Source organism: Cyprinodon tularosa, unplaced genomic scaffold, assembly GCF_016077235.1.
Source record: "Cyprinodon tularosa strain WSP-4 unplaced genomic scaffold, ASM1607723v1 ctg267, whole genome shotgun sequence".
Lineage (NCBI taxonomy): Eukaryota > Metazoa > Chordata > Actinopteri > Cyprinodontiformes > Cyprinodontidae > Cyprinodon > Cyprinodon tularosa.
In genome coordinates, this window is record NW_024038971.1 from 1,500,145 (window position 1) to 1,515,079 (window position 14,935).

The 14,935-nt window shown below is 37.3% G+C and overlaps 1 protein-coding gene across 2 annotated transcripts in view; it reads left to right on the plus strand.

Moving 5' to 3' along the window:
• Positions 1 to 13,762, plus strand: part of eif2b3 (eukaryotic translation initiation factor 2B, subunit 3 gamma) — a 46,739-nt gene extending 32,977 nt beyond the window's left edge. For both annotated transcript variants that reach the window (XM_038289353.1, XM_038289352.1), the window contains 7 exons: positions 203 to 292; positions 3,681 to 3,817; positions 4,003 to 4,193; positions 4,706 to 4,768; positions 5,314 to 5,462; positions 9,706 to 9,809; positions 13,604 to 13,762. In XM_038289353.1, the coding sequence (XP_038145281.1) occupies positions 203 to 292; positions 3,681 to 3,817; positions 4,003 to 4,193; positions 4,706 to 4,768; positions 5,314 to 5,462; positions 9,706 to 9,809; positions 13,604 to 13,665 (796 nt within the window). In that variant the 3' untranslated portion in view covers positions 13,666 to 13,762. The remainder of the gene's footprint in view (positions 1 to 202; positions 293 to 3,680; positions 3,818 to 4,002; positions 4,194 to 4,705; positions 4,769 to 5,313; positions 5,463 to 9,705; positions 9,810 to 13,603) is intronic.
• The last annotated feature ends 1,173 nt before the right edge of the window (positions 13,763 to 14,935 follow it).

Genomic DNA, 14,935 nt, shown 5'->3' on the forward strand with positions numbered 1-14,935 from the left:
TTTTAAATTAATTTATTTCTTAACAGTTTTCATTTGATTACCAGATTATAAAACCCAGTTAATCAATGAATTAAAAATACTAAATACTCTTCTTTAATCTGAACTTCAGTATGCTTGATACAGATTTATTTTTAGAAAGCTGGTAAAGTTTCCAGTTGGACATAACCTCATTACCTCTTTTTTTTCTCCTTTTGACCTGCAGACATCCCAGGATGCACATCAAAACGGGCCTGGTGGACGCTCATCTCTACTGTCTGAAAAAAGCTGTTGTTGACTTTCTTACAGAAAACAAGCAAGTATTCCAGTTATCTATTTGAGTTTGAATTTTCTAACATTTCCTAAAGATAATGTATATTTTTAGCAGTTTGTGTTTAAAATGCAAAGATCATTGACTGGCATACATGTAGACTAGGGGTGTGCAAAATAATCGTGATGATGATGCATCGTGATTCTAATTTTCGTGATCTACTGAATCGATTCTTGATGCCAAGAATCGATTATTAATTTAAAAAAATGAATAAATAAAATTGCATGAATGGTTGGCGAACATCAGCCAAAAACAAGTGCAATACCACTTCCAGTCCAGTAGATGTCGCTGCAAATGTGTTGACGCACGCTGCCTTGTGTCACAAGCATTTTCGGCCGTGGGATACTGTGCCGAGTCATTCAAAAACAAAACATGGAGGAGAAAATATGGCAATGCATCGCAATAATTCAAGTATCGTGATGCATCGTGATAGAATCGCATCGTGGCCTGTGAATCGTGATTCGAATCGAATCGTGACTTCTTTGGCAATACCCACCCCTAATGTAGACATGAGTAAATCCACACAGGGACATCAACAGGAACCCTCAATCACTGCCTAATCTGTTGCAACTGTTAAAACTGGGTTCCACGGTGTGGAAGGCTTTGAACGGGTCTGTTAGCGCAGTATTCTAGCAAGGTGTTAATTTGTTTTACTATGTGCCAGTGAGACAGGCTGTTAGGCCTTTAGCCTCCAGAGTAAAGCAGTGTGACACTGGCTCTTTCAGTTGCAGCCTGAGGTTTATATTACCCAGATGGATCTATGTGATATCAACATGTCGTAAATCTAGAGAATTTCTAGACAGTTATGTGGCTCTCCTGATTTAAGGAGAAAAAAGTTTTTTCTAGTTGAATCAAAATTGGTGGACGAAGCACAATTTGCAAACAATTATAGGGGTTTTACTCTTTTATCATTTTACAAGGATGAAAAACAACTGGTGGTCCACTTTGAGTACTGGTCACAGACATGCATACACTCATAGTCATGGTATTCATGAGCGTGCTGAATGTTTTGGCTTTTGTTGATGCATTTCAATACAATTTTAAAGGGTAACCCAAATAGTACACGTTTAACCTAAATGTATAATGTTGGATGTTCTTTTTCCGGGTGGTTCATCAAAATAAGTGGTTGTCCTAATTGTCAATCATTGTGGTGATATGTTTCTGTAAGGCCGTCCTATGTGCTCATCCCGAATTTTCACTTCACTTATCTAGTCTGACATATTGGAAAAGTTACAAATCCTCCACTATAACTTTAAGTAATTTTCGTTCAGTAATCCAATTTTATTTTGGATTTTCTCCAATCCAAACAGAATAAAATTGTACAATAATCACCACTGATATTTGGAAAAAGTGGACCTTAGCAAGTTGCAAAGCACCCATAGAAAATCTGATCATTAGCAAGTTCCTGCCTCACTATTTGACCACTTTTAATATCAGACATAACAGAGACTTACTACTCTCTGCTGATATGAGGTGAAATTTGAAAATTAGGATTTGCTTAATATTTATTACTTTAATGACTTTGTGCTAAGAATCAGTCCCTCGGGAAGTTAAACAACCTTTCAGTATGATATGACTATCACTATGCCTTACTGGTTTTTGTTTGAATGTTTCACCTCTACCAAACAATTGTTCTGCTACTATTGCCCGTTTGTTCAGTTTTAATTACCCTTTTTATCTAAAAACCCTTTGTCTTGTTTAGTAGATTAATGCTGATTATAACCAGACTTAAAGAAATTTGTTTTTTAACAGCATTACTTTGCTTGTAGACAGCTTCTCAGTCCAATCGGATTTTAAACTAGCCTTGCAGTGGACAGGGACCCTGGTGTCACAGGTTAAGATCGGCTTGAGCCTTTAAAATTGAGCACATTTAGGAAAAAACATAAACAAAAAACTGCTTTGGAAGACCTATGTTTCCCATTATCTTCCCCAAATCCATGACCATGACACGTTCTACATCTGGACTATGATTAAAAACAGGAATCATGCCAGGGAGCTGACTACTTTAGATAAACTCCACTATTTCTGATTAGTAGACCTGCCATAAAAGCAGCCAGGGTTATACCAGCTTGCTGATAGCTACATAAACTGTGTGGCTTCTTTCCAACTTTTCTCAAAGAGTTGAGCCAATATGCTTAATAACTTTCTACTATTGAAGAAAAACTCATATAAATAGAAGTTCCAAGACTTTCCATTTCGTTTTGACTTTTATTCAAAACCTACATTTAAGATTCCTCTTCACTTTACTATTACTGGAGATATTTGTGTCTCGGTTGCTTTGTTTTCTTCTGGGCATGAACTGAACAACAGAGTATCAAGCTCTGCTTAGATGGAATACTTGGAGTCACTTTATGCAAAAAGTCTCTGCAATCATCGCAGTTATGTTAACAATGAACAGGCTTTATGCTGGTAGGAATCAGACTTTGTCTATCTTTACAAATCCAGAACAATCCTACTTACTGCTTTTATTTACAGATAAGAGAAAATCTGGAAAGTTATTAAAAAACTTCAGAGGTACATATTACCTGGACTATTAGAATGATGATAGGTTTGTGCTGTTTTATCTTTTTCTACGTTTTATTTCTAGAAACTCCTGCTTAAACAGCATTAATTCAGCCTAAATCTCCTGCTATGGATGTAAGACCAGAGTGAGTTCTCCCCCCCTTTATAAAATTGACCTATCCTTCTCAAACTACTTCCTGTCCATAAATTCAAGCAAATCCTAATTCACTTCTGCTCACCCCACCAGTATTTTTAGTTAAAGAGATTTAGATATAAATCTTACATCAATCATTGCGTTGCGAATGCCCCCTCGCCCCCGTCATAGATCGTCTCTCTTGTTAGATGACTCATTCCTTTCTCCAGCTCCTTTCTTGGACTCTCTTTTCAGCCGCTCTTCTCGGGCTCTCCTCCTTCCTCCTCCGTGTTCTTTCTCTGTCCCTTGCTGGAGGACAGAAATGGACAAAGTAACTGTTGTTTTTCTCCTGTCATTCAAATGAAAATTCTAATCTCCCTTCAAAAGAAAGTAAGTGGAGGGGGTCTGGGGATGCGGGGCGGTGGAGGGGAACAGGGACCAAAAGAGAAGCTCAGTGCAAACAGACGGAGATGATGAGAATAATTAGAGTTCATCCTCATGTGGTTTTGTTCTAAACTTTTATTAGGAACATCTACTGCTTATTGTTTTAAACAGAAATAACTATCTAAAATTTTGCCTTAATGAAATAATAATTCCCTTAATCCATTTTGTGTACCTGCTAAAGCTCAGAGTGCTTGGTAGTGCATCACAGGATCTGAGAAATCCTTTCTATATCTGGAGCAAAAATGTCTATATTAAAATGTTTCTCCTTTGTTTCTTCTCTTCTTTTTTTATTAGGTCCATTTCATCAATTCGTGGAGAGTTAGTACCATATTTAGTGCGCAAGCAGTTTTCCAAAACCACTAACAGTCAGAAAGTGAAAGAAGATTCTGAGGATCAGACCCAGAAAAAGAATGTAAATCATACAAACCATGGTTAGTGTTTGCACTGAAATATCAAATTTTTCTTCATCAGAACTAGGGAAAATAACATTTTATTAAGCTGTTTTGTAAAAATATGTTTGATTCCCAGATAAGAGACAAAAATTGTCAAAATCTGCTGTGATATTTGATTTTTTTTTTTTTTTTTTTGCTAATCTGGTTCTTTTTCTGGCTCAAAGAGCTTCTCATCTCATCACGGGACGAGTCTCTTCTCCAGTTGGCTCAGGAACGGTCCTGCTGGAATGATCACCGCGGTGACATGAGTGAGGCTTACCACGGAGGAAAGCTTCGCTGCTACGTTCACATTATGGACCAGGGCCTGTGCTACCGTGTTAACACACTCGCTGCTTACATAGAGGCTAACCGACAGGTAAGTCTGAGAATTAGCCCACTCTTCTGATACTGCATCTTAAAATAAATTGTTTCTACCTAGATATATAGATACATGATCAGAACTGTGTTAAATTTTCCATCTTTGTGTTTTTAAAGTTTTGATATGCTTGGTTTAGCCTTCCTGTTATCAGTTAAAAATGTTATTCTCTCTCTATAAACTCTTAAGAAACTGTAGCCATTTTATCGAAGATAAAACTGTTAATGGCTGTTTTACTTTTGTGCTTCCTCTTTAAATATACACCTCACTGAATTGAAAAAGTTGACTTTTATTCTTCTCTCTAATTCCGCAACAATGTGACAATAACCTGATAGCTCTTTTAGTTTCGAATCACAGGTGCAGGCTGATCAAGGTGGACGTTAGTTCATTCCAGTCACCTCCCAATTTCTTTTCCTTTTACTTATAGATCCAGAAATCCTTCATAGTAATTTGGTTATTAAATATGTTTTCTGCTCTCTAATATTTTGTCACACGGTTTTTCTCACCATTAGGTCCCAAAGCTGTTTGAGGAGCCAGCAGTTCACCCATCTGCTGCCATTTCTGAGAGATGTCAGGTGAGCATTACCCACAAAAGCAGAAGACGCCGACCCACTAGTCAGTATCTTCTGCTTTTTATTTCTTTCTTGTATCAATTCTCATTTCATTTATTCTTCATATCGCTGATGAAGGTTCTCAGTCATCCAGGTCATAGTCATTCCTTAAAAATTCAAAAAATATCCACTGGACTAGGTTTTCAAGATTTGAAGACGTTTCGCCGCCTCTCCAGGAAGCTTTCTCAATTCAAATGTCTGGATCCGCAGTGAGTTTGAGTCTTATATGGACAAGGCCTTGTATAGCTTGGAAACATTGGTTAACATTGCATGTTTCCAAGCTATACAAGGCCTTGTCCATATAAGACTCAAACTCACTGCGGATCCAGACATTTGAATTGAGAAAGCTTCCTGGAGAGGCGGCGAAACGTCTTCAAATCTTGAAAACCTAGTCCAGTGGATATTTTTTTGAATTTTTTGAATTTTTACGGAATTCTTCATATCATTGTGTCCATTTTGTTTATTACCTGTGACTCAGAGTAGTTCAACAGTTTGTGTTTGTCCTGCAGGTGGGCTCAGACAGCCTCATTGGAGCTCAGTGCCAGATAGCAGATAAGACGTCCATAAAAAGATCCACCATTGGAAACTCTAGTACAGTGAAAGAGAAGGTCAAAATCACCAACTCCATCATCATGCATGGAGTTACCATAGAGGAAGGGTGAGCATGCTATTACCTGTACACACACTATTGTCCAACAGCTCACCATCGTCCACTGAATCTATCCTTGCAGCAGATTCCCTATTTAAACTCTTATCACTTTAAAGGAGCTTAAAAGGAGGGGATTTTCCACTCAACACACATTTGTGCAGATTTTGTACTGCAGATATGTGATGGAGTGTTTGTGTGTGTCTTGAAAGGAAGTGTTGCTGTTTTGTTTTCTGAGGTCACACAGAAGTGGCAGCGTGAACAAAGCATCTATTAGTGTGCAGCCAACCAGAGACCACCGCCAAACAAACACAGTTTCTTATAGAGAAACCCAACATTTGTTTCGGAATCAGTTAGCCCCCAATCCTCTCACCTGAACCCAGTTACCAAGTGGTGGGGGAGGGTCATTTATTTATTTGCCATAGTTAGTTCTAAATTCTTAAACAGTCACGTCTGCTAAAGTTTCCTAAGACAAAATTAGGGACAAAATGTAATAAGGTGAAGTAGATGGGTACAAGTAGAACGGAATGTGAGGCACCCACTTCTGCCCGCTCTCATTCCTTACAGTTTGCCAGCCCATTTCCAGTTCTGCTAATGCTAATGCAAACCTTTGATGTTCAAGTTAGATGGTTGTTGGTTTTTGTGTCTGAGCAATTGAAATCCAAATAGAAGTAATTTCTGATGCCTATCACAAATGTGTCCATTAATCACTCCTGTTAGTGCAGATTCCTTTTATGTCACCAATTGTCTCATAAAATCTGTTAAAACTATTATTCATATATTATCATATTTCTCTATAATTAATATGTCTCTTCTGCACCACTATAGATGTTCTGTGGATGTATATTTTCAAAATATTTATCTTTTTCTGAGAAGATTGTAGCCATGGTCTTTAATTATGAAATGATTGTTTGTGTCATAATTTTAATTTAACTACATGTAAATAAACAAATATATCCCTAACTAGTTTAAAATGTGAATAAATAATTCAATATGTTTTCAAGGTACACAATAGATCAAAACACAGATGTCTCCACAGACTGGTGCTAGATTGGATGCAAAGCTAACAGGCAGTAATTCCTCACGCTGTCTGAACACAGTGGGGCCCCTTAGGGGTTAGTGTTGAGTCTCAAACTAGCCATACAGAACATGTATAACATAGTAATAGATCAAATTAAATTGTAATTGTTCTACCTACAGATGATGGATAATTTGATGACTATCGCGAAATCAAATAACTTAATTAGATGTAATAGAAACCAATTTTCTTCAAACACTAAAGCTAAATTGAACTTATTTTAAACACCCTTTTCTGTTGTATTTACTGATTGTTTTTTTTGTTTTTTTGTTTTTTTTAAATGGACCCTAGGAAGAGTAATCTCTACTCTTATTGAGACTAATGGGAATCCTGAAATACATCAAATAAATAGAAATATGGAAGTGAAACCTTTCAGTTTGCCAATTTTTAGATTTGACTTTATATCATACATTATTAAAACCACATATTAGATCAATCTAAGTCCTTTAAAATAATCAGGTTTATGTAAAACAGGCACTTTTTTTTTTTTTACAGATGTCTCCAAATACTTTATTCCTCCCTTATTGTAGCATATCTGGAGCAACATAAATCATCTCTGGAACCATTATGAAAACTAGAGAAATGACTGAAAAGAAGAATTTAACAATTCTGCTTGTTTTGTGATTGCATTTTATAAAGCAAAAATTAAGTATAGATTATATTCAAACAGATCTTAACGCTTTGTTGATTAAACTCCACAATAAGTCCTCCTGAGACATTTTGGTTTGTCTACAGCTGAGTTAGCCCCGCCCGCTAACTCTCTAACCTCAACAGTTAGAATAAATTCCTGATGTGCTGCAGCAATCAGCATCAAAAAATATTCATTGCAACAGACATATTAATGCTTTTTGTTCTGCATTTGTTTTAAAATGTACATAAACATTTTAGCCTTTTGATGAACAATTTACCCATATATATATATATATATATATATATATATATATATATATATATATTTTAAAAAAAGTCTTCTGGATAATTTCTTTGAATAAATATCATACAAGGTTAACTTTTATTGTGCTTCTAATGCTTTTGATTTAACTTAAAAAAAGATGTTTTGATCTTAACATTTTTAACACTTAACAACTGTTAAAATATTTTTTAAAAAGTAATAGCATCTGTATCTAAATAAAAAAAAAAAACAGAAAGCATGTGATGCTCAATGATCAGCATTCTGCTAAATGCCATCTCACTTTTTGCAGGTTCTTAGAGTAAAAACAATGTGCCGATCCATCAAGATCAGCAGTAGCTACAGTAGAATTAGCACCTGGGTCGATCAACTTGGCCTCTAGTCCAGATTTTAATGCACTCGTTCACAAGGTCCTTTCTTTTATCTCAATTTCTTACTCCTCCTCCCTTTCTTTTCATCGTGGAGCCACCGCCATCTCCCTTCTCTTTCTGTCTCCAACCATCCCTCCTTAAGCCCTTTCAGGGAGCCGGGCCAGGCAGCGTGGAGACCCTCATCATGCCCGTGTAGGTGCACACACAAAGCCAGAGAAGAATGAGAGAGACAGGAGAAGGGAAGAAAGGAGCGAAAGGAAAGCAAGCTAGCGCTCAAGAAAAAAAAAAATTGCAATTCTTTCTTTTACTGCTTTGAGGACATAAGAAGAAAAAAGAGGGAAAGAAAGAAAGAAAGAAAGAAAGAAAGCACCAGTATGAGGGGATTAGCAGACCCCAGCCATGTCTCTGAAACCCTTTACATTTCTGATTTCTTTGTTTGGAGCTGACCAGAGCTTGTTGACAAAGCACTGCGTGTTCGAGGAGGGGGATAGTAGGGGTCAACTTTATAGGATGGGTGGCACAGGAGGTGGGGGATGATGTGTGTATGTGTTTGTGTATGTGCTTGTTTGTGTAATAGGGAGGGAGGATGTGGGGGTCATGACAAGGAGGAGCCCTGGTGTTAGTAATTAGTGGTGTTTCAGCTCTGAAGCTTCCTTGGTGGTCTCCCTTTCTCTGTAATGTTACAAAACTCTGAATCTTGTAATCTCCCGTCACCAACTACCACCACTACCTCCTAGGTAGTCACTTACACACACTGCAACACACACACACACCAAATATCTGTCTTTCCCCCTCCTGGTCTAACCACCTGAATAAAACAGGCCAATACAAACCTGTCTGTGTGTGAGTTACGGAGAGCCAAGTGTGTGTGCGTCACTGCCTGGGCAAGACCCACGTGTGCTCACCACTTGGCTCCCTCTAGCCTCTGAAACACACACACAGATTCTGTGTCTTACACGCTTGCGCATACACAGCCTTAATGGTTAGTCGGCTGCTGGACACACAGGCAATGTCTGTGTGTCCCTCCAAGAATTTTATGGTGATGGTTTGGCTGAATGGGGGCAGGCACGGCGGGTTGGCAGGGCGCGCTCAGGTGGAACTGCAGCACAGGGCCTTTAACACACACAAACGCATTCACGCGGCATAGGGCGATGTTATTACGGTAGCTGACATCAATGCTAATGGCATGTCATTAAGTTTAGATGATTGGATATTTGTGAGTTTTCATGGCAGGTGTGGCGATCCTTGAGAGGAAACGAGCACCCTGCTCTGTCCTTCCAGTTTGCGCTGCAGCTGTGAGAGGAAAGCCGTACATAAAGGCTCTCTGACTCGTTTGCAAAAGAACATGCGGCTTGGTCGAAAAATAATATATTTTAACACTAACAGGGAAACGGACTTACTTCTTGCAGGTGCTACATAAGTTGAATTTATAAGCTGATTTAACTTTATAACTCACCAGTTGCTCCTTAAAAGGTTCCTACTCAGTCTTTAAAAGTGTGGAAAAGTACGAAAGCTGTCACTTTTCACTTCAGTGTAAGGAGGGAGAAAAAAAATCCCTTAAATTTCCAGATTTGATTCACTTCTTTATTATCTGGAAGATGGAAACAGCTTCCCGGAAGGTCTACTTTCTGGTTTGTTTATTCAAATGTGTTTTATTCTTGACTGGTCACATTAAAGCCTAATATCCCACACTGCTCAAACAGATGCTACCTTCTTCATTGTCTTGTTGTATAAATATCAATTAAACATCTGTTTCTTTGTTTCTACCTTTCCAACAGAAGCTGCGTTAATCTTTGGTGTTTTCTCTCCCTTGTGCGAATGATGGCCATCTCTTAAATTTTATTCATGCATGATTCTAACAACCCTCCCAACACTAAATGTTTGCTTGATCACCAGATGCAACATCCAAGGCAGCGTAATCTGCAGCAATGCAACCATTGGCAGGGGAGCAGATCTTAAATACTGTCTGGTTGGAAACGGACAGCGAGTCGAGCCAGAAGGTAAGTCAGAGCTGCACGAACGGATCAAAACTTAGCACACAAAAAAACACTCTGAGTATGATCTTTCTTATTTCACCTTGTTGGTTTGGGCTTGTTTAAAATACCCATTATTAACATTCAGAGTCTTTGTGACATATAATAGTGATGAAGGCGTTTCCACTGGAAACTTCACTGAGTGTGATATACCGACCTAAGCTGGCCAAGATTTTATTAGTGCAACATCAGGACCTGTTCATGACATTTTCATCAAACAGCTGCACTGTTTTTTTAATCTTGCAATAATTCAGCATAATTTTTCATGGCTGGTGCTAGTGTCACAGCATCAAAGACTTGGTAGAAATTAGGAATGTTCTCTTTTGTTTTGATTAGTTTTTATTTCCAGAAGCAATATGTGGTTTTATTTTAGACTGATTCAGTTTTATAGTTCTATCAACTATGCCACTTTATAAATAAAGAACTGTAGCTCATATTTTTTATTATACACCATTAGATCTGAAACAATTAATCAGATTAGTCTTGATTAATCGATTATTGAAAAAATTGTCAACTAATTTAGTGATCAATCAATTCTGAACTTGAGTATAGACTCTAAAACACACCTTTAGCTTACAGAGTGACCCACCTTGAGCAGCAATTATAAGAAAATATTTAAACATTTCATATTTAAACATCTAAACCTTTTTAATCTGTCAACATGCTCTATCCAGAAATCCTCAAGTGGAAAAGGTTTAGTTTCACCTGGTTTAATTTCGTAAAAAGTCATCTTTAAGAAACCTTTTGCTATCCGATTATTAATCGATAATCGAAAAAAATTATCCACAGATGAATCAATTTGCAAAATGATCGTTAGTTGCAGCCCCGTACACAAAAGAGTACACATTGTTGGATAAAGTGGTTAAAAAAAAAGAGAATCTAAATGTTATTTTTTTCATTAAGAGACATGCCAATCACAGAGCTGATTGATGAAAAATGTTCATACTTCTAAAGATGTACGTCGAAAAAAAATTACAATTGGAATTTTAGATACTAAGCAACTGTTTGCTTGGATGGTAAAGATATTACAACAATTATTTCAGAAAGTTTAAGGGGCACCAATGGATTGTTGGGGATAAATGTCTCAACCTACAGGATTTACTCTACTGTTTAACAGGAATGACATAAAGTTTAGCAGAAATAGACAGATGCAAACATTAAGATCATCTTTTTACCTTAACTTTGTGTTGGATTTAAGATCCTACCTTCATAAAAGGACCTGTATCTTTTTCATGAGTTAAAGTCCTCAGAATAAAATAATCAAGCAGATCAAAAAAATTGAAATTATTGCCTTTAGGAAATCTTGACCAGTGCATCAATGTAAAAACATTTAAATGTTTGCCCTTCTAATATACTCTGTGTTATTTCTATCAGTTTGTGACTGATTCAGAGTGTGGCATCCATTTGAAGGTGCCAAGCATTAGAGACAACAGGGAACGTTTCTTCCATCTCAGTCCGATTTGTTAAAGTTTTTTTTTTTTCAGTATATCTTTAATCCCCTTGTCCCCAGAGCTAGCTGTATGTGTGTGTATTTGTGTTTCTATATATGTGTGTTATATTGATGGAGAGGTTAGAGAGCACGGCCAGAACAGGACCACCCGGAATTCAACAGCAGCAGCCTGCAGCCACACACACACACAAACGCCGTATGTCCTGCTATCCTTTTGGGGACTTTGCATTGACTTCTATTCATTTCTATGATCTAACTCAGACCCTGCATCTAACCCTAACTATTACCAACACATACCTAATCATAACCCTAACTTAAACTCTATTCACACCTTAGACCTAACCCTAACCCCCAACCCAAGAAGAGAACTTTTCCCAATTAAGAACAGTTGACTGGTCCTATGAGGACCCCAAAGTCCCCACAAGTAAAATATTCCAGGGAAATTGGCTCCAAACTGTTCTTACAATGTAACAAAAACATGGCCCCTCTTTATAAAGAGTGAACAAGCTTTGCTATCACACTAAGATGCCTAATTGAGTGAACAACGGGACGCTTTGAGCAACAGCGGTTTGAATTTGAACTAAAATCATCTCAAAATGAAACAGTTGAGATGGTTCTGAAGCTAACGGCGTGTGATCAAGCTAACCTCCATTTTCGTTAAATGCTTTTTCATACACTTTGCAGGTTTCATCACAGAAATATCCTGGTTTGGCAAAGTTGATCATATTTTGCTGAAGCATTATAAACATAATATCTTTTCATAAAATATATTATATGATTTATTATACTTATTTCAAGATTTCTTTTCAACTACCAATTCCTGTTTTACTGGTCTTAGTAACGGTTGAAAAGAATCATTAGTCTATTAGATTACTTTATATAAAACTTAAAATAAAGCTTTGGTCTGCTTTTCTTAGTATCATTGTAATGTTTGAATAAAAGATAGCTCCTTGTTGCCAATCTAGCTGTCTGACCGCAGGCTGTTAAAGACATTATACACCCACCCTACTGCTGAAGCCGTTAGCAGCCAAAGACCACCATGACGGCCTGACACAGACACACACATGCGCCGCATTCACACCGTTTATTGGCTGTTGATTTTCCTGGGTTGTTTTTTTTTTTTTTTTTTTGGATACCTCATCTCTTTTTTTTTTTTTTTTTTTTGGATACCTCATCTCTTTTTTTTTTTTTTTTTTTTGGATACCTCATCTCTTTTTTTTTTTTTTTTTTTTGGATACCTCATCTCTTTTTTGTTTTTGCTTTGATGCACATCTTTATCCTCCCCATAAAGGGAAACAATGCTTTTAATGCCTATTTATTCTGTTTCAAATGGTGCGATCTGTTTGAAACTAAAAATCCCTCCCTATCAATATTTGGGTAGATTTAAAACAACCCACCCTCCTCTCAAGTTTCTATCACTGCATCATCAGGAGAGGTATGTAAACACACATGGTGTCGCTACAACCACAGACTTTATTGGCTTTCGGGGGCTTCTTTGGCTCATACAGCATACACTTTTCCTCTTTTACACTCCAGTCACTCCACGCCTCTCCCTCCCTTCCGTCTCCTGCAGTCCCATGCTCCATTTGTCCTCTTCTTTCACACAACAGTGGCTAAGCTCACCCTGAGCAAAGGATTCCTTCACACTAAAACCTGTCTGTGTGGACGGAACATTGCTCTCCACCACCATTTGTTTTGGATCAGAACCGGTAATCGCTGGTGGATGGGAGGGGATCCAGGGAGAACTTTTAGTTTTACTCCTTCTTGTGTTGGAGAAGAGATCATCACCCATATTATTGCAGCAGATATAGTTCCAACGTGTTATAATACAGAAATATGAACTAAGTAAAAAGGATCACAGGGTGGAGATAAAAGTTTCAACCCATTGAACTGCAGCAAAGATTTCTATTACTTTAAAATAAATGTCATATTTCTGATGTCTGTTTAACTTTTATTAATCTTGACTTATAAAGGTTTTTTGAAAGTATTTGTTTAAAGGGCAACTCTTGACATTTTACTGATCTAATAGATTTTAAATCCGTTACGCTGTGTGCTCCGGAATTCATCACTTTTTTCATTTATTGATTAAATTTTCTGTCTAAAAGTTGTCTAAGCGTCCTGATCATCGTACAGAAATTTTAATCTGCATTTATCTGTGCCTTAGTTTAGTCCTTTTTTTTTTTTTTTTTTTTACTACTATGAAGTTAACAGAAGATCAAGCTTTTCACAACAATTGTATTCAAATATCTAAATCAGACTATATATGTACATAAAAAAATATATGTTTTTTGTTTTTTTTTTGTCTTTCCAGCTGAGCGAACAAATGAGGTCATCGTAGGAAGGGCCCAACTGATGGAGTTCTTGCTCAATTAATGAAAAGGAGCAACGGTAGACTGAGACAGCTGACTGACCAATCAGAAGCCTGGAAGCTGACAGACAGTCTAAAAGTTTGGGATTTTTTTTTTTATGAAGTTCCAATAAAGACTTGTTCACTTCACTGCACTGATTTGTGTTTTTTTTTTTTTTTTTTTTATTTAACTTCTTTTCTTAACATCTTTGTTGCTATGAAACCATAACACTCCCTACTTAAAAGGCAGCATAATCTTATAAGCAAATAAGGAGCAACATTACCCTGCTGATTTGGTCGTCCTGTAGCCACTCCCTCATCAGATCGCTGTCATCTCCATCGTTCTCAGTTACTCTGTTTACAGTGTTTCAGAGGGAGGAGCGTGAGACCGCACACACACCCACTGACATCCCGGTGTGTGAAGGTGTTTACACACGCACGCTGAGCAGCTGTGAGCAGCAGAGATGGGGAGGAAAGGCAGTGGGAGGGGGTGACCACAATGCTGTGTGTTAGGAGGGGGGGGTTAAGTTTATTTGTACACAAAAATGGTGTATGTGTCGGCCTTAGACCACCCAGCTCGGTCATGTATCAGTTAACGCCGGCTCCCCACCCTGACGAACACTCACTAGCCCAGCACAGGAGGAAACTGACTCAAGCCTGATGCTTTTTTTCTTTTTCTTTATTTTCTCATCTTCCACGTACTGAACGTCTTGCTATCGCAAGATTTATTGCATTCCACTGGTGTAGTTTCTCCTAAATTACAGATTAGAAGTTTCTCAGACATGTAGGAAGGAGATGGGAAGAAAGGATATCAGCATGTCTGATTTACTGTCCTTTACTTTCTGTTGTGTATGTAGGCCTGCTTGACTGAAAATATGCATAAGAGTCAAGTCTTAGTATGCAGTGAATTTTAGAAGTTAAATATGGTAAAAGATTAAACTTTAAAAAAAAGTATTACACATTCACAGAACTTCGATTTAAGTCCCTTAAGAAAAATAACTAAAGCTGACATCAAGAAAATGCAAAATAACAAACATAACGAAACTGGATAGTTTTGAGAAGATGTCACCCTGAAGAGGGAGACCAAATCTTTTTGGATATTTTCTTAGCAAGTAATTAAATTGTTTGTAGTGTGTCGTGTCTTAGTGGCTAATAATAAATGTAGAAGGTTCAAAGTCTGCCTAAAATTACCAAATTAAAGGAAAGCAAATATTGTGTTTACTTTAGCAGGAAACATTCAGCAAAATACAATTTTAAATCATTTTCACAATAATCAAAAATATGCAAATCAAGTAA